Raw genomic sequence first — 23,813 nt, forward strand, 5'->3', positions numbered from 1 at the left:
GTGGAGTCCTAGAGCAGACGGAGGAGCTCGCCGCCCCCATCGCGCCGCCGCTGCTGCGTGGCCAGGTAGCCGCTGCTTCAGGAGATGCGCTCCTCACCTGGCGACTGGCAGCAGCCCCGTGCAGGCGACCGACAGAAGCAGCTCCATCGCGCCGTCTTGGTAGTCCCCACCGCAGATTGAGCACGGCCGCTGCAGACCGGAGTGCCGAAGGGAGAAAATCGCATTTTCACCAGACATGCGAGAGGAAGAGAGCGCCGGCAACGCACGCAAGGGAAAGGGCGCCGACGCTAGGGAGGGAGAGGTGCCGCGGGGGAGGGAGAGGAGGCACAGGCGGCGTGGAGCTGTGCAGAGGGGAGCGGCCCCGGCGACACCAGCCAGTCTGAGAGGAAGGAGGAAGAGAGCGGAGCGTCGGTCAAAAAGGAAGGAGGAAGAGAGGGACTTCAGGTTTGGTCAGCAAAAGGCTAAGGAGTAAATTGTAAAATAACCATTGTGACATGTTTTTTGGGACAGAGGGAGTAATATAGAAGCAATAGCTCAGATCTGGCAACAAAGCAACGAAAAAATTAAACCTTGGGTTTAAAGAAGATTGGTATTCATACGAGTCGCACAGAATATTTTATAGCTAAGGCAACGACCACAGAATCAACCGAGTGCAAAAATTCACTGCAAAATACACAGCTTACAAAGTGAAATTGATCTAAGCAAAAAAGTTCTATAAATCCCTGTACAACCAACCAAATGTTAATTTCCTTTCGACAAGCCACAATACATCCGCTGTATGCAACGTCCCCTCCAAACAAATAATAACTCAGCACAGCACCCTCTCAACAGCCGGTTCTACATCTGTATAACTACCTGGTCAAAAGCACATCATGGTCATGGATTTTGCCGCCACTTCATCTGCAGGGTGTGCGTAAATAACATTGGTGTTCTTGCCCATTCGTTTAGAGAAACCGTCAGGTCAGAACTGAAAATATCGCCATCTTTAGTTGTAGATCTTCACCGGCTTTTCAAAAGAATGGCGATTCTGCAGTTGTTTAGACCTACTTTGAGAATAATACAGCAACTAACATATCTGTTATGTGTTGGCAGTCTCTATAGTTAAATACCTGATTGGCCCTTTTGGTGGGCATGTCTGAGTGCTCCAGTCCTAGGGATTGTTCCCATGGTCCATAAATGTTTTTCTGCTGAAAGAAATACCAGCAAGAAAAGTTTGAATAAAGGAATATTTTCTGTCAAACATCCAAAAAAAACACAAAATGTACTCCACCTGGAATCGGCTCAATACAATATCTGAATCTTGGAGGTAATCCGGGCGATTGTAGGCAACATAAGCGAATTTCCACTGAGACAAAACAACATAAAATCAGATACTATCCAACAAGATGGCAACATAAACTGGAAAACACTAACAAAAGCGCATCCAATATTCCTCTAACTGAACCAAGATATACCTATTTTTACAATTTACTCCCTCCATCCAAAATATATCATTTTTTACACTGATAATGTCAAAAATGATCTTATATTTTGGGACGGAGGGAGTAGATCGCACACCTATAATGACAAAGCCTATTTCAACACTGATTTTCAGATGATATATTCAACAGAATAAAGGAATGGACCTAGTAAATGGCAGTCAGCACATTAGCTATGCCCAGGGACTGTTTATAATAGCAGTGAAAAGGATAGATTTTTTGCAGAAAATTACATTATACAAAAAAAATAGAAGGTCGAAACCACACCTTAAGAAACTGCTCGTCTGGAACCTCAAATTTCTTCTGAATGCGTACTTTGATATCTGACAAAGCCTCGCCCTCACGAATAAGGAAGAAGAATGGCACTCCATAGTATTGAATGTGCTGCAAAGATGATGTAACTGATTCAGCAACAATAACATACAAAGTATTATTGCTTCTCTCTGACAGTGTGCAAAAAGAGTACCAAGACCAAGATACCAAACAATAGAAAAGGCCAGAAATGCTATGATAAGGGCAATAGATGGTGGAGCTGTTATTGTTTCTTGTTTTTGCTTTCTGCTTTTGCTTTGAGAACCTGTTAGGGTCATGCTCTAGTGGAAACCCAGCCGCAAATTTGCAAGCACATGGAAATAAAACAATATATTGGTTTGCAATGAAACGGAAGTTCCACAACGTTAGCTCAAATACCTATTCATGCTTTAAAATAACATCAAAGTTTTATTTCGAGGTAATCAAAATATTTATGTTTTGTTAAAGAAGTCAGTATGTTTGAATTGAAAATGTACAATAGCACAAAGATTCTAAATAAATAATACAAATCATCATAACTGCCGCACTGGTAAGTCCTCTCAATCTGCAGGTCAAGGGTTTGAACCTCACATCTAAAGCTAATTTTAGTTAAGAGATTTGAACACTGGTCCGCACAAAAGGATGACAGGTGCACACCACTAGGACAGTCAAGCTGATGTGACTGTTTCAGCATTCATGTGTTAAGACTGCACAACACTCCAAACTATTATATCCAGCTATTTACATTCAAATCGACGAAACTCAGCAAAAAATTCAAATATCAAACGAAATGAATTATAAACCCTGTATGACACAACAACAGCCCAACAACTTTTTGTGCCTACACAAGACAAGTTTTGATGGATTATTCGTACAAGCCCAAAGCTAGCTATTTGGACAGACCAAGCCTATTCTGAACAAGTTGAATCTAACACACTGATATTTTTTACATCAAAATTTTAAATCTGTATGACATAACAATACTGCACAGAGCCCACCAGTTTCTTAGGCATATACAAGACAACGACTTTAACAGATTTTTCTAAGCCCAAAGCTCTGAAGAGGCAAAGGCATGCAAGTTTAAGCTAGCACATTAACATGCCTGAGCGAGTGACAATTGCAGAGCAGCCATGATCATGTTGCTCCTCAGTACATAAACTTTTTCAGCATAGGTTTGCTCAAGTAAATCAGTTAGAGCACATCTCCTCAATCATGGCAACTACCAATTAGCAGTACTTTTAGAGATCACTATGTTCTCTACACTAGCTTCAAAGGAGCTTGAAGCATCCTGAGGATTCAAAACTATATAGGGAATCCATATCCATACATGAAACATCAACGGTTTAGGACTACATAGATGCATAAAAACGATAATACCTGGTTATCTTTGAAGAAGTGGACGACATGAACCAAACGGTCTCGCGGACCGGCACTTTTCTCTTCTTCGGGAATCTGACAATAAAAAAATTAGGAAACTGGAGAGAAAAGACACCAGGTAATTACATGAAGTGCTTATAATGCATGAGATGAACATGGACCATGTCATTCCGTAATCAAACCAAAGAAAGAAAACAAGGGATGGATCTGTAATAGGAGTAAATGGCCTGAGGTTAAGCCTTTAGAGCTTCTAGGAGACTGTAAACAGTATTTGTGTTTATGATGCATACCTCCTCAACATGAAGAGGTACATTTGGATCATGAACTGCATCTATTTTCTCAGTAGGCTGGTACACCTGAAAAATAAGGCAAATGACTGATAATGAATACAAAGGTCAACCGGATTATTTGTGAAGTATGTGCATCATCTTAATGAGACTGGATTCATAAAAGAGAGACGGAACTTTAAAGTAAAGTGAAATCACAAACCATAACAAGATTTGTACTTTCCTTGCAGATAGCCAAAACCACATATTTTACAGATAGATATCCATGGTTACAATTTATATTTAATTTTTTTATAGCACGGACTGCAAAAGAAGTGGGGTTTGTAGCCCCATCACGGTGTGGTACCACCCATGCAAGGACTAGTGCACTGCCTTCCTAATTCCTACCAACATACTGCCACAGTCAGCGCATTCTACTACACTGAAGACATGCACCATGGTACAAGTTGACTTTCGTGATAATACAACTCTACTGTTTCCAAACCAACATTTCAATAGTAAATAAACAACTGAATATGACCATACATTATAAAAATCTAGTCTAGAGGAATGATAACTTCCATGGTGCAACAGAGATAACAAGTACCTTCCATATCTTGTTATTGTTGACCTGAAATAGCCTAAGCTCAGCGTCACTTCGAGATAGCTTAACCTAAGAAAAGGAAAAATAGAAAAATTCAAGATCAAGTTGGCAGAACATAAAAACCCTTTCAAGAAACTAACAGTATTTACAGTAAATTCACCTTCGATTTTAAGTCGTCGATCAAATCAGAATAAGCGCTACCCTTTGGCAATCGTATAATGTGAAACAGCACCTGATAAACAAAGGTTATTGCAGAACATGTTTAGACACATAAAAGCGGCTGCAAGCACAAAATTTGGTGCAAACTACCTCATTAGGTGTAGCTTGGTGAAAAGCAACTCTCAATGTTATCAGACCTTGCAGTTCTGGCAAAGGAATGTCCAGTATTTCATAATATAAAATGTCAGACATCTGCAAGAAAAAAGGAAGCTCAAGTAATCCCATACAATGTAGTAAATAAATAGGAACACATGAAAAAAAGGTGCCTGACCTGATTAGGGTTACGTAAAAGTAACATATCCGAAAGATGATCAATACTTCTATACTTGATGTATTGATGTTTCGGTTGCTGTAAATGCGGGATGTGCTGAGTAAGGCGGAGTTTTGAAGGATCATCCATACCAAGATGTTGTGCAACTTTCTCAACAACATCATCATATGTGGAACGTTTTGATCTACAAGTATGAAAGTAAAAGCAGTTATCAGTGCTTATTTATGAAAGAAAACGGTCAAATGTGTTATGAAGGTTCAGAGATTCCTGACACATACAGTTCTAGAGAGAAGTCGTCTTGTTTTGGCTTTTCAAGCAATCTGAAGTGCACAACCTATAGATAGCAGCAATAAAAAAAATCAGTAAAAACAACCATTAGACAACAACTGTAGTAATAAGCTTTTGAAAAAAAGTAAAACTGCCTCGCGTATATATGACAATGACTATTGAAGGAACATCAAACACCAGACTAGCACACAACTAAAAGGGCAGCCCGGTGCATGTAGCTCCCGCTTGCGCAGGGTCCGGGGAAGGGTCCGACCACTTTGGGTCTATTGTACGCAGTCTTTTCCTACATTTCTGTAAGAGGCTGTTTCCAGGAGTTGAACTGGTCACAAGGCAACAGCTTTTACCAGTGCGCCAACGCTCCCCTTCTAGCACACAACTAAAAGTGGCACACAAATTAAGAGATCACACAGAATTAAGAATCACCTATCTTCCCTGAATCAACTAGATTAAAAACTTCAATTCTCATCTCGTCTGCTCTACTATGAATCATAATAAATAGTATGACTAATATTAATGAAGAGAGAAGTTTGAAAGACTAGCTTGATAAAACAAAATGTCATCTATTATGTGACAAGAAACTTATTCTACAGTATCACTCTGCACAGAAAAGCACCATCTGTTTTGCAATGTGGGGAACAATGTCTACTTCCTACTTAATATACGTCCTGCACAAAAAAAGCTATCGTGCTAATGATCTTTTATAAAAAAAACATATGCATTAAAATTTATATAAGCAAAAGAGCTCAAATTCAAAATGACATCAAATATTAACAAGCTAAACTGATGTAGAGTCAAACATTGGTGTACTAACGGTTTCTGTCAGGACATCAGAAATGTATGAACACAAAGAGACACTTTCATATCAAGATAAACCTCAAACTATAACCCGTATCGGATCATACAGCTTTCATGAAATTATGGCATATACAAAATATTCTCCTATTATGAATTAAGCACTCTACTTCGACAACATATCACCGAATTTGAGCTCAATAGTAGGCTTAAGTCAACAGAGTTTATGTACTTTCATCAAATGATATATCTAGCATTCATAATTGAGAGTGATTTTACAATCTGATTTTACTCAGAACCAGCATGCAATTGAAAGCATAATGCTCTACTTTCGTTTGACAAGCAGGTAAAATATATTAAATTAGCAGTCAAACTCAAACATACATCACACACCAACAAATGCATGCATGCCAACCCAAGAAAACATCACTTTGCACAGGGCATGGTCGGTAACTTCTTTCACACATAGATTAAGACATAGCATAATGCTACAGGTGAAGCACTAGCTCCACGAAGCAACACATACTTCGGCCTTCAAGCAGTTTTACGCAAACAAAAACACCATGTTAACAATCATTTTTTGGCAACTCAATCACGCCAACAATCTAACCAATCATAGAAAAAGAGTTGGGACAAATCATGGACCAATCATTGCTAGCAGATTAGGTGCTCAAACAGATACAGAGGACGTAACATGTAAGATTCTAGCTTTAATGATTGATAAAGGCATGTGGCCAAAACAGACACAGGAATTTAAGTATCACGAGCATGAACTATGAAATATTAAAGCAAGGCAAGGTATTGCAAGGGGAAAAGGGGGGTCCAAGAGCCAGACAAATTTACCTGTCTATTATGGACATATTCAAAGAAAGAAGATACATTGGGATGTCGGTGTTGGTCCAGAGAACAACGTTTTTGGTAGCACAATATGTCTCCATCTGCAATCTGAAAGCAGCAAAAAACATGCCATAAGTAATACATACACAGACAATGATAAATATTAAGCATAACTTTAATGGCACAAACCTGGTTTAAACTGAAGGAAACATCACAGTCAACTGGTTCGCACATAATATTTGGCTCAAATTTTATTTCCTACAGAGGTATAAGTAAAATGTCATTGTGCTACCAAAACTTTTTTTAAACGGGAAAAACTCAACCCCAATTCAAATGACGTCAAAACAAACCTCGTACAACTCAATGTCTTCATCAGGCTGAAATCCTGCTATCTCATTCAATTTTGGCACTATATCAGATGGCTTACTTGATGCTTTCAAGAGAAGATTCCCAACATATCTGTTTCATAACCGCAGGGGATAATATTAGACAGATTCAGTGTTGCCAGACGATTACATAATAATAAAATGTCAAGCTGGAGAAAGAAGCAACCTTAGTTCTTCTTTTTCAGGGTCATAGAGCTTGAAGAAAAGCAAAATATCATCCTTTGTCCTCGAAGCAAGAGTCAAATGATTCTCCTGCAAGTGTCACAAGCAAATATTAGATGGCACACCAGTAAACAAGACCAATGCACCTTAGCTACAGATGGCACACTGCAGTTGAGTAGATGAACTATATAAAAAAGCTAAACTGAGTATAAAAAGCTGTTCATAATATTAACCTGTACAACCTCCAAGTACAGCCTCAATTCAGAACTGTTCATTCGAATTGCTGCATCTTTAAGCTGTCCAACCTGAAAAAAAATCAAATTATTTAAGTGTGAATCAAGAAAACTAATAGTGATGCATATAATAAATGGATGCCAATGTTCATGAGGCACCAGTCAGTTAAGCAAAATTAGCACCCCAGCGCTCGATCACCAATTAGGCAGGCCAAGGCAGGAAACACATGGCTTCATAGGAATAAATGGGAACTCAAGACACACACATAACTAGGAGACAAGCATTTAATTTGGTGGCCACATATTAATTGTTTGAAAAGCTCATGTCTAAGTGTCTGTACCTAAACTCAGAGATTTACTTGGGCTCACTTAATCATTTCAACTTTGCACTTAGCTAATACTGTTGACTAGGGGTGAGATGATTAATGTTCAAAAAAGCGGAAAGCATAAGCAAAGCTGAAGGCCACCGCTTAGAGCAATGAGCGCTTGAGCACAGCTTAAGCGTTTTTTAAAATTGGCCAGAATTTGACTGTTTTTGAATAATATGCACAGGGAAATGGGAAACATAGCACATACGTAATTGAAATATATCATCTAAAATGCAGTTCACACCATACCAAATATTACGTCCGTCCCAAATTACTTGTCTTAGAATTGTCTGGATACGGATGTATCTAGGGAGTATACATCACGTTCACACAGCAAGCAAAATAACAACTAAAATGCAGTTCAGTTCAAATAGACATAGTCTAATAGAGATCATGTGCCCAGAATCTGAAGTAAATGCTTCCCAAACAGACCCTAATAAAGTAACGAGGTAAAATGGCATATTGCCATTATTGCAAGCAGGCAAGCAGAACTACAGAAGTAATTCAGAAACAGCCAAAAAAAACAACAACAAAAAGCTTAATATACCGCTTACGGACAAAGCGAAGCGTTTTGCCATTGCTCAGCGCTTAAGCGTCGCTTTAAAAACGCTTTCTTGAACAATGGAGATAATGGTACAAGGCTAACAAGGACAATTACATGGGACCTCTGATGTGCTGGTAATTTTGTCAAGTTGTATAGCAGTAGCAAGGAACACATAGGATAACTCGTACCAGTGCAGCTCCAGCACATACCTCGGAGTGCAGGAATAACATTTTTATTTACAGGAAAAGACAAAAGGCTACACCCCAACGCGACTGTATATTGGTATGGTTACCCAGTTCGCACTGTGAAATTGTTAAGAGAGGTGGAGGAGATTCTGCAGCCAATTTTTTAAATAACAGATCAGAGGGACTAGAAGTTGCATGTTGTCCCCTCCTCGCCTGCTGCCTACATGCTTTATTGCACCGGAACCAACAAGAAATCAAAAGGAATGTGCGTGAAGAAGATCATTTGGTCTAAGTGTCTGAGATAAGATATTCGGAAGAATAGAAGGAAAAGATACGACAACAGGAGAAAACGAAATGTCCAGCTTTTATAATTTGGAAAGTTGTGAAGCATAAAATAGTTACTCCCTCCGATCCTGATTATCAGCAAAAATTAATATGGATCAGAGGGAGTATTATTATTCTTTTATACATTTGAGAAATGTTGTATTGCCATACTTGTACAAGTATACCGATGCGTTACTACATGACACTGAACTGAACCCTGGAGCATACTTTGTGCAGAAAAATCCAACATCAGTCGCCTGGAGTATATTTCATGCAGAAAAATCTAACATCAGTAACGAAGTACCAAAGACCAGTCCCTAGTCACAAACCAATGAGAATTTGTCCTTATGTATTAAACAAATCCCAGTACATAAAAAAACTGACAATGACAGATAGATTTCAACGTCATGTTACCAAAAGTGCAGAAAGCAAACACAACCACTGTCAAGCAAAGTTTAAGCAAACAATTAATATATGTCAATATTCACTTACAGTATATGATTCCTCCTGTTGAGTTAATGGCCGAGTGGGCCTGTAGGTGTTGTTCTGCCGCTTAGACCACCACCAAAATCTCTGGGAGTGGACGGGGATACCAAATTCTTTTGAGAACTCCTCCTGTCAAGTAGAATTCATTAAATCAAAACATGCATCCTTTGGCATTGTAGTTAAATGCAAACAAGAAAAACTAAGAACAGTTAAAAAGTGGATGCCCAAGAAGATGATTGTTGCAACCAAAGTCAACTAAACCATTTTGTTCAATTCCCAATAAGCATTGTTTAATATATTACAGCTTTATTCCAATCCCACACACAAAACAGTGAACAGAAGCACAAATTTCAACTATACACATACATACAGAGAAGAAGAAACACTAGAAAAACGATACCACAGGATTCACATTCAAAAAGAAGTTTCCAACTATATACTTTCTGTGGCAAATAAATTGTACTTTTTCTAAATCGATGATCAAAGTTAAGCTGGGAGACTTGAACAATAAGCATTATTTAATATATTACAGCATTATTCCAATCCCACACACAAAACAGTAAACGGAAGCACAAATTTCAACTATACACATACATACAGAGAAGAAACACTAGAAAAACGATACCACAGGATTCACATTCAAAAAAAAGTTTCCAACTATATACTTTTTTGTGGCAAATAAATTATACTTTTTCTAAATCAACGGTCAAAGTTAAGCTCAGAATAAAGGGGAGACTTGTAAACCGGTCCGGAGGGAGTAATATGCGACCTATGTATGCACACACAAATTTTCATTTTAGTAAACTCACGGCACACACACACATTCATCGAAAGCATTACTATGGTAACAAGGGCGGTGGATACAAATTTTATTTAGTTAACCAAATCAAATAATAACTGTTTTAGTTACCTAATCAACAAAGTAGCAGCAATTACTGTACCATTCCTATAATGCCAAAAGTGAAGAAATATATTCAATGACGCCAGTCTAACTATTACAAATGCTTGAAACAGAAGAAAGGAAAGGAAAAAACTGTTTTAGGTACCCAATCAACAAAGTAGCAGCAATTACTGTACCGTTCCTATAATGCCAAAAGTGAAGAATTATATTCAATGACGCCAGTCTAACTATTACAAATGCTTGAAACAGAAGAAAGGAAAGGAAAAAACTGTTTTAGGTACCCAATCAACAAAGTAGCAGCAATTACTGTACCGTTCCTATAATGCCAAAAGTGAAGAATTATATTCAATGACACCAGTCTAACTATTACAAATGCTTGAAACAGAAGAAAGAAAAGGAAAAAACAGCACGCAAGTACAACTTAAAAGGGCATCAGAAATTCTGCAGTTGGGAGTCATGACTATAGCAACACTATCATATGCAAAAAGCACACATATTTAATTTACAAAATATCTTCATATCCAGAGCAACATGGCTATTCAGTGAGAATAGTTACCTTAACCTGGTTGAATGGCATGTCTTTAAGTACACGGATAGGATGAATTTTTTCATAATCCACGAGATCAAAAAACATGTCTCGTCCAATTTGTGCTGCCAAATCATGATCTCTGGCCACCTGGGTAATTGTTCAAATGAAGAACCAAGTGAGAACAGCAATCAGAATGACAAACCCAGTCAGATAACGATATAAAGACAAACCTTAAATGTAGTGAACATGTGAGCCTCAGCTTTCTCTTTTTTCTTGTTCTCCTTGTCTTCGTCTTCCTTTCTTAGCCTAGTCTGAGAAGAATTTACACGATGTTGAAAGGAACTCTATGATATCAAAAGGCAAAAACGAAAAATAATGAGAATACTACCTTAAGGTCTTCATTGATGTCTGTCTCTTCCAAATCACAAACAATTTTCTCTTTGTCACTTTCACGTATGTACACAAGCATGTAAGCATTTGAATACTTGGTAAATTTAAGTGGGTTCATATTCAGTCCAGGATTAGTATGGGGGAGCTGTAACCAAGAAACAAACAGCATTTGCAGTAAGAAAATTTAGCAATGGCCAACATGAGACGTTTCAATATTTCCGAATGGATATTACCTCTTCCTCGCCACCATACTGCTCCTCCAACGCCCGTTTCGTGTCTTCTTTTGTCACTCGTTCATCATCGAACTTGTACCTATATTACAAATTTGTAAAGTCAATGAATTGCACACAATCCACTTGTGATTGTCCAATGTAGTGCTGAAACATATAAAGAGACTATAGGGGAAGAGGGCTTTATAGCAACAAAGCAATCAGCAAACATGGTCCTTATCAAATAGCATTCAGTGATGGCAATACATAGTGACTATTGCTAAGAATATGTAAAAGAGGGTGACTATGTGACTATTTAGATATTATTAATTAGAAATTCAATGTGACAGATGATAAGACAAATGTCAGTTTTAGTAGCTATGTGGCTATTTACATATTAATTAGAAATGCACTGCACAGATGATACAACAGAGCGATTGTAGTGGCATGCAACAGACAAAGGTCAGTGTTAGTAGTACACAACTCAAATCTGTTTGTCTTACAAATGCAAAATGAAAAAGCTAACACCATGACGTTTCAGGTGGCAAGTCAAGGCGAAGGTCCATATTTTTTTAATACTCTATTTTAATTCTTCCAAACAAATTGAGTAAACCTACAAAAGCCAACAGCAGGGCTCTGGTAAAGGGCGTAAGCTGTGGTGCGAGGCAACGCCTTAAAAACACATAACAATTGATCAAAAGTAGTTCAAATTACAGCAAAGACTTTAAAACCATAGCAAACATTAAGTTCTTTTTAGGATAAATAATGTGGGAGAAGATTTATATCTTGATGAAAAGGAAGAAGAACAATGTTTTTTCTCATACTTCCTCCGTCCGAAAAAGCTTGTCCCTCAAATGGATGTATCTAGCACGAAGTTAGTGCTAGATACATCCATTTGAGGGACAAGCTTGGGACAAGCTTTTTCGGACGGAGGGAGAAGAAATCAGCACTATGGAGCCTTTTTGCCACAAGTCCAATGGCCAGTGTGGTTCCAGGCAACAATCAGCTTGTGACTATATCAGTACAGCACAGGGTGATGGTGGAGCAACATCAAGCAACCACGGGAGCAGTTAGAACTGAAGAGGTTGATCATTAAGCTAACATCAAAACATTTATCTATAAGGCTTCCATGTAGTTACTTGCAGATAGTCTACATTAGTGGGAAGGTTCACAAGTCGACGAGTCGTTCCGAGGTTGAGACTCATAGACTAAGCGTGACTAATTGACACTAGTAACATTGAAGTTGCGACTCATAGACTAGTTGACACTGAAGTGAAGTCAGCCCTGGAGTTGAGACTCATAGCCTAGTCTATAGACTAGTCTTGACTCATAATCCAAGGTGGGAACTCCTTTTATAAGATGGAGTGATTCTCCATCTCCCATTTCATATATAACTATCAAACTTCGCTGATGTAATTGTCACCCACAGCCTGTAAATGGCCCCTACACAGAAGGACAAGAACCAACGTCCTCGCAACTCCCATCACCAATGACTAATTTACAAAGATGAACTAAGGCCCGTATCAACTTTTAAAGCTACTAGCACATATGCCCGTGCGTTGCAACAGGAGAGAAACTTAGTGTGTCCATATAAACGTCTACCAATACGGCACGACAACATCTGAACGATCAACTGACGACGGCAAAGTCGTATGCTAAAGTCTAGAAAAGTTGCAAATGAACAAAAACTGCTCAATTAACCCTTTAGCTTTTCTCTTGCAAAATTTAATTTATAGAAACAGTTGGACTCCAACTCCGGAAGGATTAATTTTTGTGCACTTTCTTTAACCATCAATTTGAGAGTGGAACAACATAATCCCATATTTCGAATTTATTGGGTCAAGGGGTAGCAGTTGCGTTCCTTCCTTTGTACTGTTATAGGTGTCGCTTCTTAATGCATGTGCCTCTTTGATTGGCCATGCCGCATACTTGACTTAATTAGCTGCTCATGTTCCCAGGAGCATGCTTGGCTTAACTCCCTTTCTTATTTGTCACATGCAACCGCGCACCAACTTATTTGTGGAGTTCTAATTTCTTCCTTTCCCCAGGATATGTAGGGCCAACACCTCAACCTTCGTTTGTTAATTCTTGAGGCAGCTGGTTGATTCTACGACAACTTGCATGCATATATAAACCGGTGAGATTTTAAGAAAAGAGCAAGGTGGGACTATTTTATTGGGTAACGGATCACGTTTTCTAGCAGAAGAAGAAGCTAGGTGAGTTGGTTGAGGCCTTCACTACGACTGTGTAGGTCGTGCGTTTAAACCTCAATCATGGCAATATTTTTTTCGCTGCTCTCAATGGGCGGCGTGCGGATTGCGGATTGGATACTAAGGTCAGGTTTTTTTTTGCAGAACTATATGACGGACCAAGAATATTACCTCCCTTTATTAGTAGGTAAGTAATAGATTAGCATACAGCCCCCCAAAGATCAAAAGCACATACTAGGTACATAATTTCGATCATAATGTTTTCACTCGAATCATTTTCTCACGTGAGGATTAAATTAAAAAATTAATTGAGTACCAAAGAACCATATCCAATAAGTCTGCCCATAAGAAAGCATCTACTATTTACAATCGAACCATACCACTGATTAGAAAGGGTAGGGCGGATGAAGGCATAGTAGTGTCCACCACTAACTCCACCACTGTGAACTAGCACACTGCATTAAAGAAAAGACATAAGGTTCAAAGTCAACAAGACAAACTCCAGACCATGTCCCAGTACACTAGTAGAAAAAAAGGTTCTCACTTGAAAAGTGCAATCCAATATGCATCATGAAAAGTTTCGTGCCCTCAAGACAGCAAACTAAGATAAAATGGAGGACACTGGCAGTGTGTGCTAATAATATTCTAAAATAAATAGACTATATTTGCACTACGTTAGTTCATTCACTGCTACTACATCCTTTCCAGTTTAAAAGGCCCACACATAAACCTAGAGCAGCAATTCAACCAATATAATACAAATTTTATCTCATAAAAGTTATACCATTAGAAAATGTAACATTTGAAGTTTCTAATGGTATAATTTTTGTGATATAAGACTCGGGTTACGTTGATCAAATTATCAATCTAGGTACACGTGTGGGCCTTTTAAACCAGAAAGGAGGCAGTACAAACAGAAAGGGATGAATAATGAAGTAACAACACATGCATAGTGTGTGAACAATGTAATTGCTAAGAAATTAACTGGGCAAAATTAACATTTGCAGCACGTAAATATTAACTGTTAAATAATTAACCACCTATACGACACTAAATATGGCATAACAGAAATGCACAAAAAACCTATTAAACTATTACCTGTGAAGAGTATAGAGGTTGCGCACACTCCTATCAGCTTCTGGAGAGAGATATTTCCCGTCATCTCTGTCAAGATCCAACTGAAGTGGGAACTCATAACGGTCGTTTATCTACATTGTCAGAATGGACTTAATGTAAACGTTAAAACAAAACCAATAACATATGCATGAGAAAGTATTTGACAAAAAATAAACACACCCAGCCTTCAGCAACCCTGGTTTTTCAAATACTAATCAAAGAACATTCAAATCACCGGCAGACTATTGATCACTAATACTGTACTGAATATAAGAATTACCCACCTTAAATTGTTCAAGATATCAAAAACCATCTTTACGTCAAGCACATTAGTAGATATATGTAGACTAATAGGTAAACAGAACAATTTGCCGATGGCAGAATATCTTTTGTTGACTCTGATTAATGCTTTAGATTCTAAGGACGTGGTACCTAACCTTCCAAATGCTTGAATTACACTAAGGACAGACCCAGTGCTAGAAGCTCCCACCAGGTGGGGTCTGGGGAAGGAATATGGGGCAAGCATGCAGAGAGGCCGTGTCGAACCTATTGGCACAAGTGGGGAGTACTTCACCACTGCACCAGGCCAAGTGGGGACCTCTTGATAGTATGAATACAGAAGGGAAATATTAAAAGTAAAATACACACGCATAACTAATACCTTTTGCATGTGCAATTGGTGTATTACTGAAATGAGTGAAACAAACAATTATGGGGAATGGGCATGTCAATAGCTTATATGCAACTTGACTTGGTATATATTCTAACATTGACAATAAATAAGTGTTTTCAAACTTACCTAAACTGCAACTAAACAAAATGCTTGGGCAAGCAGTTAAGCATTATAGCTCACCATATTCCACAAACAAAAATGATCTAGATGGGATGAGTAACAGATAAAAAAATTCCACCATAGGGATAAATTACAAAAAAGATCAATTCACATAGACCAGACTAACAACCGAATAATGTATTTCTTGTTAACCTGCCCCTGATTTTTCTGAAACAATATTGAACATGGTACATTACTAAGTGCAGAGCCTACGTAGAGACTTATTGTGCCCTTTTTTGTGTGATACTAACCACCACACTGAAAATGAAGTCAGAGAAAACCTACAAAGATGGTGAGAATGCATAAGAAATGAATCCACACCTTAACCATTATATCCCGCGCATGATCATATTCAAACCGCTTCAGTTGAAGTTGCAGAACTGGAGGGAAATCAATAAAAAGCATCCCTTTCTTGGCATCCTGAAAAAAGGGAAGAAATGTATTAAATTAAGATATCTCAAACAATCATGAAGTATAATGTAAAAATAATTTCCTGTAAAACGAATGTTATCAAAGCGCATTTCCCTAATAATACTGGAGAATCAAGCAGTAAGTCCAGCCATATATGAAGGTTTCAGAGAACCACAACTTCTGCCATTTTCTTCATTTAACAACAACTTTTGGGGCGAACAATCACAGCTTTTCAAAATCCAGCATTTTGACACAGTTGATGACATTTCTGACCTATGGGACCCACTGGTCAGATCTGACAGGGCAAAAACTCATCAGGAGGTGCCTTGTCACTAGCGGATATGGGCATGCCCGAACCTGATTAGGGCATTTCGCTATCCCATGATGTGGCCGGGACGTTCCAGGTTCGGACATGTAAACTTCAGCATGCGTGACATGGCATCTCCTGCTGAGTTATTTTGCCCCCATCAGAACTGACAGGTGGGCCTCACAGGTCAGGAACCCTATCAACTGCATTTAAATGCGGCATTTGGATGGTCTCTGACCATTTGCCCTAGGAGTTATGGTTAAGAGAACATTCAAAGAACTGTGATTTTGTGACAACTTCATCCAAATTGTCATGGCTCCTTGATATTTAGTAAAAAAATAACTTATTAAACAGTCTTCTAGATATTGGATAGCAAATGCCAAGTCAAACTAACCTGCAGGCCGTATTTTTCAGATTGATACTTATTATCACCATCCAACATCTCTACAGCTACATACTTATCAAAAGATGCATAAACATCTGAGCAGCCCTTGACATCAAGTGCGAGATCTGGAAATTTTGATAAATATGGCATGAACTTATGGCCACAAAGAGAGCACTAGAGAAATAAGGACCAGATTTAACCTTGTTACTTATTACATACCATAGAATGACTCTTTTCTAGTAGATTTGTAGTCAACACCAATGCACTCAATATAATTCATATGGTGACCTTCAAATAATTTTTGTATTGTTCCTTCCACAATAGTTCCCTGGACAAAGGAATAGTTGCACATCAATGACTGGGTGTTATTGCTCAATATTAAAATCAGCATGCAAATGCCTAACCTTCATTTTATCCTCCAGCTTTTCACATAGAACCCGATTTAACTCTTGGACATCATGCTGCATAAACGACTCATAGGAATCCCATCCAAAAGATTTAGTCAGCTCTTTTGTGGAAATACTATTGTCACCATGCTGAAGTCTGTAGAAAAGACTTTGCAAAGCTAAAGGAATGCTCCCGGAAGGTGTATCGACAGTAGGCATATGGTACACAGCCTACAGTATCATTCTTTGTATCAGAACCACAGATGGATTGTCGACAAAAAACTAGAAATAAGCCTTGACTTTCAAAGGAAACAAAAATCAGAAATACAACTTACCTTCCTAAAGTAGGGAATATGGTAGAGTGTCTGGAGCAGCGAATTCATGTAACAAGTGGCACCTTGATTCTTGAGACCAACATAACCAGTCTCCTTTTTCGAGTCGTAGTTCCAGTAATCCACAATTTTACGCACAGCAACCTCAGCTTCAATGATGCATTGATCGTTCACAATATAACCTTTACTAGGATCATATAGATCAATTAAAGGCATAAAGGACGTAAAACCCCAATCACTTTCTCGAGAATTAAATGTATGTGTTACTTCTGCAGGGGGGAGAAAAATCATCAAATAATGACTAGCACAATGTGTCAGTTACTATATGCTAAACATGTGAGTTCATTTCAAATCTAAAAAATTGAGCAAAAGAAAATGTTTTTTCAACTGAGAGAAAATTGTGAAGAAAAAATATCAGTGCAAACTTTAAACAGCAGGAGATTCTCCTTTTAAGGTTGGGGAAAATTTAAGAAGTATGGCACACTTTGATGTTGAATAAGAATTATGCAAGTGTTGTGAACATATAGTACATGGCCCACCCAGCACCAAGATACAGAGAGGATTCCCGTGATCTCAGTTAGGAAGTTTCACAAAGTACATGGCCCACCCAGCACCAAGCACTCACTTAGGAAATTTATCTTTCAAATTAGAATGTATCTTTTAGACTGGGTCTTACACCAACAAGAGAGACGATATACAATTTGTTACTTAGATTAGGGCCTTTGTATAAATAGGACCCTCTATGAGGAATTAATCAAGCAAGAATTAGAATAGTTTATATATCTTGCCACCAAAGGCAGGGGCCTCTACCTAACCCTAGTCAAAGTTCAAAAAAGCGTGCTTAATTGTTCGCTTATGCGCGCCTACACACGGGGCGCTGGCCTAACGCCTCGCCTAGGCCCTATGCGCTCGAAAAGGCGTGATGCGCGCCTAGGGGGAGCGCCTTTTGCACGTATGCGCGATTAGGCGCAAAAATCTGTGATTAGGCGCGCTGATTTGGCGCGAAACTGCAAGCAGGGGCAGCATCAATCAAAGACAATAAAAGGAGCGGGATCTCCTCGCGGAACACAAGCAAATACCGAATGTTAGGGTTAGGTTGCTCTCCTCGCACCACCGGCTGCCGGAGCTGAAGCTTCTCCTCGCGCCGCCGGCTGCCGGACTCGGATCTCCTCCGCCTCACGTCATCGGTTGCCCGACTCGGAGCTTGTCCACCTCACGCCCCCAAGCCTTCGATCTGCTCTTGCCACCTCCTTGTGAGCTCTCTGCCTCTCTCCCTCTCCATTTCTCTCATTGCTGGTGCGAGATGGACTGGTTGCTTGTGAGTTGCTGATGCTAGTTGCTCGGGTACTGTCGATGCTAGCCTGTTGCTACTGTCGTGTGCTCCAGCAATATGCACTTGTACTGCTACTAATGTGTGCTGTTGGTCTGCTAGTTGGTAGTTGCTGCCTGTGTTGGCCACTTGGTCTGCTAGCTATTGATTTTGTTGGTCTGCTGCTTGCCTGCTTGTAGCCCTCTCCATACAATTGTGTAGAAAACGCCTAATTGCGCCTAAACGCGCCTAAGCTAGAAAAGCACAAGTAGGTGGCCAAACGCATATTAACACCTAGTGCTTTTTCTTAACTTTGACCCTAGTACACAACAGGCACATATAGACTGCATGAAATGTGTCAATTGTCAAGGCAATATGCCAGGCTTTTACTTCAAAGGCATCAAGCTAAAAATAGTGAAAAATGTCATAGAACAAATAGATACTGTTCAACAATAAAAAGTAAGGGCAAGTGAACATGTAGCTTAATAAATACTCCCTCTGTCGACAAATCTAAGTTGCTTATTACGTTTCAGTCTCCAATGCAAGACTTGGGCTATGATTTTTTATCGTACTATGCCAGCAAAAAACAATGTCACACTACATTATGGAAGGACTTGGCAACAAATTCAATGACATTATTTTCGTGGTCAACTTACATACTTGCACACATAATTTGGTCAAAGTTCTAAACGTTGACGCCAGGGTACCCACAGAGGACTACATTTCTGAAAAGACGGAGTACGCAATATCTACTTCACCATAGCTATATGAACAAACATTTGAGGTAGTAAAAATTCGGATACCAGTTGTGTTGCTAGCGAAATCAAACTAAAGTTAATACTTCAAGATATGTAGGTACACAATAAGGTCTGTTGAGAAACAACAGGACGTACCTTTTCTTACTGAGTGCTTGCTGTCTAATTGGTTGATCACAGCAAGGCTAAATTGGGCACTCCTACTCCAGCCAGTAGGTAAAGACTTAGCATCAGCAACATCCAGATACATTGAAAGGTGATTTACATTGTTTCCTGTGGGGAAAACCAACACTCGCCTGCAAAGAGGTAATAGGAAAAGAAGTAAGCCACAGAAGTAATGGATGTATAAGATAGCAATAAGAGGCTGTGTTTACTGACCAGCTGTAACCCCCAACCACAAAAACGTCAGAGTGAGTTTTTCTACCACTGTGCTTGGATATACTTTCAATCTTCCATGTAAATCTGGAAGTTGATGCATCAGGCAAACTTTCATTGTCAACAGCTGGCATGGATTCTGCAGACCAAATAAGAGTAAACAAGAGAAGAAGAAATTAACACCTAACCTGACTTTTTTGTCTCAACCGTTGACAGTTGTGTTACTATTTAGCGAAACATAGCACGCACCAATAATAATGTTAAAAGTTGCCTTTGTGGAATTGGCTACGCATCCAACTAAGGTTTAGCATATGTTAGCTAATCAACATGCACTTACAACAGAAACGCCATCACCGCCATGTCCTAATAACAGTAGCCATCTACCACCTAGTCACCCACCGAAAAAGGAAAAACATGTACAGCCGCAAGGGATACCACAAAATCCAACATGTTTTGGAATGTAAGTTCAGGATTCACCTTTTAACATTAGTGTTTTTTGCCTTCACATCAGACACCAGCACTACAAAAACTATTAAAGCCATACAGAATGAATGCATAAATTGTGGCGATGCCCTCCCATAAAGCACTGGCATGCATACGATTGAGGACGATGTACACATCAATCAAAATCAAAATCATGTCCATGTTCATTGATGCAACATTTTCTTTGGTTATAACCTGGATGCTCAATCAGTTTCCTTTGGTTTTGTGATGCAACATTTTCTTGTTTTCTCGAATGTTCATTGATGCAACATGTAGGTTATATCAACTCATCTGGGTAATACAGATATTGTGGGGTGTAACAGACAGGCAATTCAACTTTGGAACGAACATGTCACTGATAGCAGTACATGGACATAGGTAGACCTATATAACCTGCCGTAAAATCACCCTTAAACTAATATTAGTACAAACCAAAAAAAACTGGCATCAAGCTAAGACTGAAAGGGGTGACCATAAATCATTTAACAGTCAAACAGACAATGGGAAAGGACGGAACGGTAGCACGCAGAAAAGATAACACATTTTACCATGAAGCCACAGATAATGCATAGCAGATCAAAGTTTCAGCCGAAATTAACCAAAAAGGGGCACCGAAAACCCTCACCTTCCATCGGCTGCGGTCCCTCGAAGACCTCCACTTCCTGTTGTGGCACAAGCATCTCCTCGTCCTGGTCCTGCGGCGGCGGCTGCAGACAACAGGCAGCCGAACAGTTCAGCACGGGGAGCTAAACAATACTAGAACCGAACAAATCGCCACCACAAAAGACCGCCCACGAAACCACGCCAAATCGAATCAGGTCGAAACAGCCCCCTAATCGCAGAAACCCTAGAGGAAACAGCGGCGCACTCCGGGCCGAAGCGAGCGGACTCCGAGCGGAGTGGCGAGAATGGCGAGGTCGCTCGGGGCTTTTACCTCGGGGGCGCGAGGAGTCACCATGGTCATGTGCGGCGGCGGCGGCCGCTACGGGCGGCCGCGGGGTTGGGTCGCGTCGGCGATCGCCGCGGAGAGTTTGGGGATTCGGGGCTCGCGTGCTAGGGTTTAGGGGAGAGGCGGGCGGGGGGGACAAAGCGGGGAGGAGACGAAGACGAAGGGGAGAAGGGGGTAAAAAAAGGGATGGGAGGGGCGCGTGCTCTTTGCGGTTTTCTAAAGAACGCGGGGCCGCGGCTTTAATCGAGGGTCGGTTTGATATTTCGCGCAGGGCAAGAGGGATAGAGATTTCGGGCTGTAGGGAACAGAATGCACGGTGTTTGTTGCTGCAAAAACTAGACGGTGCCTCGAGCATTGTTGTGGGATTGGAGAATTGTTTATGAATATATATTATGTATATAATATAAACGATTCTGAAATTTAAAATGTGTGAAAATGCAGCAATGCATTTTTTTGACATAATAATAGGTTAAATATGCGACGACTTCATCAAAAAGAAATGTGACAACTAAATGTGATGGGATTTAAAACACTCTTGAAATGCATGAATGCATATTGATGGTATGATGGTAGAGAGACACGTACCGATCTCGGATGGTTTTAATAGGCCAAGCTAGCAAATTCAAAATTCAATGGTTCACGTAATCTTAATAATGTGACTCGTTATGAGAGTAGAAAAAATAGCTACGATTGTTAGTGTGGTTTGTCGATATATGGTATACATTTGATAGCAGGATCAATGAATGTGCCTCCAAAAACCTCGGGCAAGTGGTTTGCTTGTACGACCATTAGGGGGGAAATATGAAATCCTCAAACTATAATTAATGTCTCAGAAACATCAAATCTAGTACCATGTTGTTGAAGTAAACAACAAAAAGGCAGTTTTCGGTGTTGCTGACAACAACAAAAAGTACGTGTTGCCCCCACCCACGAAAAGGGGGTTTCCGTGGCCGCCTGCCTGAAAAAGTCTTTTTCATTGATGCCGACTACAAAAAGTGCTCGCGAATTGTCTGCTCCCGCTCCCACAGCTCCCCACCAACCGGCATTTATTAATTTCACGGTCGCCAGCAACAAAGAGGCTTTCACTATCGTTGTCCATGAAAATTCACGGGATAACCTATGGGCCTTTCTTCTTCCTCGGGTCATTCTCTCATATATCTCTTTATTTATGTTCCGTTTACTCGTCGTCTTTCGTGACTCCTGGCCGGAGAGGCAACAAGTACGGCCATGGGGTAGGGGTGGAGGAGCCCTAACCACGTGGATGAGTTGCACGCTTTGAGCGGCCATTAACGGAGCTTGGCAGGGGCGCCTCCGGCGATGGTTGGTGCAGCGGTGGCAAGCTTAGCATGGGCGGCGTCAACGGTGGTTGGTGTAGTGATAGCAGAGCTTTGCCAGTGGAGGCGCCAACGAATGGAGGAGGTTATTATGGGTGGAAACAGGGCGTAAGCATGGTGTTGCCTATGGCGAGTATGGTGCGAGCTAAGGCAATGTGTGGTGCTCGTCAGGGTAGGCGACTTTCGGTGAGCATACATGATAGCAACTCAAAGTCCGCGACGTGACCATCAAGGGTATAACATGATCTCTCTCAATTTAACCTCTAATTAGGTTTTAGTGTACATTGTGAGCGGCTGGGGTTTGGTTAACGTAGATGTATGTCAGTGGGGGAGTATTTCTCTTCATAACTACAAGTTTCATAAGGGTGACTATCATTGTTCTTTACAACAACAAGGTGCCATTTTGCGCCATTAGCGCACAAACCAATTGCAACCCAAAAACTAAGCAAACTATTTAAAGAATGTTTTCCTCAACTATTTGCAAATTATTATGTCATACAGTGTTTGTGTAAGAAGATTAGAGCGGAGAGATAATTGGTGTAATGCGGTGCGTGTTGTATTGAACCTCTCGTTGGGTTTATATAGAGTACAAGGCTTGGAATGTGGTGCGTGTTGTATTGAACCTCTCGTTGGGTTTATATAGAGTACAAGGCTTGGAGGGTAAGAAGTCTCTCCTAGAGATAAGGCAGGAGATGATTACAAATTATATTAGTCATATAAAGGATACTGAAGTACTCGCCTTCCTGGGCTGCTCCCGGGCGAAGAGAGCCTCCTGTTCGTCTGTTGTCAGGTGGCTTGCGTTCGGAACCTCTCGGGGTGGCTCCGCATCGTCCGATCTGTCGGGACGGCACGCACCCGGGCGACCTGGCTGGAAGGTCCATGATGGGTGGACCGGGGGGCATATGGGGAATATCGCTCCCTTAGGAGTTGTTGCATTTCCCCAAAGAGAAAGGGTGATGTAGCACAGCAGCATAAAGTATTTTCCTTACTTAAGAACTAATGTTTAATCAAACCAGTAGGAGTCTCCAAGCTAACAAGATAAGAACCACCTTCACACAAACAAACAAAAATGCTTGCACCCAACTTTGCTAGGGGGTTGTCAATCCCCTCGTCTTGCTAGTTGCAAGGTTAAAAGCAAACAATAATAGAAGTGATATAGCAAAATGGCAAAAAAGTAAAAGTAAATAAAAGGGCAATTGAGGAACACGGGTATTAATAGAGAATGGACCCCGGGGCCATAGGTTCATTAGTGGAAACTCTCTCGGAAGCAGGTAATGGCATGGTAAACAAGTTACCGTCGGGCAGTTGACAGAAAAGAAACATTCATAATTATGATCATTCATGACATAATCTTGTATAGGCATCACGTTCGTGACAAGTAGACTGTAACCCAACTGCATCTACTACTATTACTCCACCCTGAAACCGCTATCCAGCATACATCTCAAGGTATTAAGTTTAATTAAAAACTGAGTAACGCAATAAGCAA

General features: G+C 40.1%; 1 protein-coding gene across 2 annotated transcripts; it reads right to left on the minus strand.

The window, feature by feature from the left end:
• Nucleotides 1–575: 575 nt before the first annotated feature.
• LOC125544919 (ubiquitin C-terminal hydrolase 13) lies at nucleotides 576–21,162 on the minus strand. 2 transcript variants are annotated; one of them, XM_048708705.2, is made up of 32 exons: nucleotides 20,976–21,162; nucleotides 20,667–20,748; nucleotides 19,562–19,697; nucleotides 19,322–19,479; nucleotides 17,123–17,388; nucleotides 16,806–17,018; nucleotides 16,621–16,729; nucleotides 16,411–16,526; nucleotides 15,620–15,718; nucleotides 14,449–14,558; nucleotides 13,731–13,805; nucleotides 11,165–11,243; nucleotides 10,930–11,076; nucleotides 10,772–10,852; nucleotides 10,569–10,688; nucleotides 9,118–9,240; nucleotides 7,205–7,276; nucleotides 6,976–7,061; nucleotides 6,774–6,882; nucleotides 6,613–6,681; nucleotides 6,430–6,531; nucleotides 4,785–4,840; nucleotides 4,507–4,690; nucleotides 4,326–4,427; nucleotides 4,177–4,248; nucleotides 4,020–4,085; nucleotides 3,437–3,502; nucleotides 3,147–3,221; nucleotides 1,746–1,862; nucleotides 1,271–1,345; nucleotides 1,110–1,184; nucleotides 576–1,027 (listed from the first exon to the last, which is right to left on the minus strand). In XM_048708705.2, the coding sequence occupies exons 1-32, from the start codon at nucleotides 21,003–21,005 to the stop codon at nucleotides 986–988; spliced, it is 3,312 nt and encodes a 1,103-aa protein (XP_048564662.1). In that variant the 5' UTR covers nucleotides 21,006–21,162; the 3' UTR covers nucleotides 576–985. The 2 variants fall into 2 exon arrangements, with proteins under 2 accessions (XP_048564662.1, XP_048564661.1); XM_048708704.2 differs by having other exon boundaries at nucleotides 1,110–1,187; nucleotides 20,976–21,161.
• Nucleotides 21,163–23,813: the final 2,651 nt, after the last annotated feature.

This window comes from Triticum urartu, chromosome 3A (assembly GCF_056163025.1).
Source record: "Triticum urartu cultivar PI428250 chromosome 3A, HENAU_Tu73, whole genome shotgun sequence".
Classification (NCBI taxonomy): domain Eukaryota; kingdom Viridiplantae; phylum Streptophyta; class Magnoliopsida; order Poales; family Poaceae; genus Triticum; species Triticum urartu.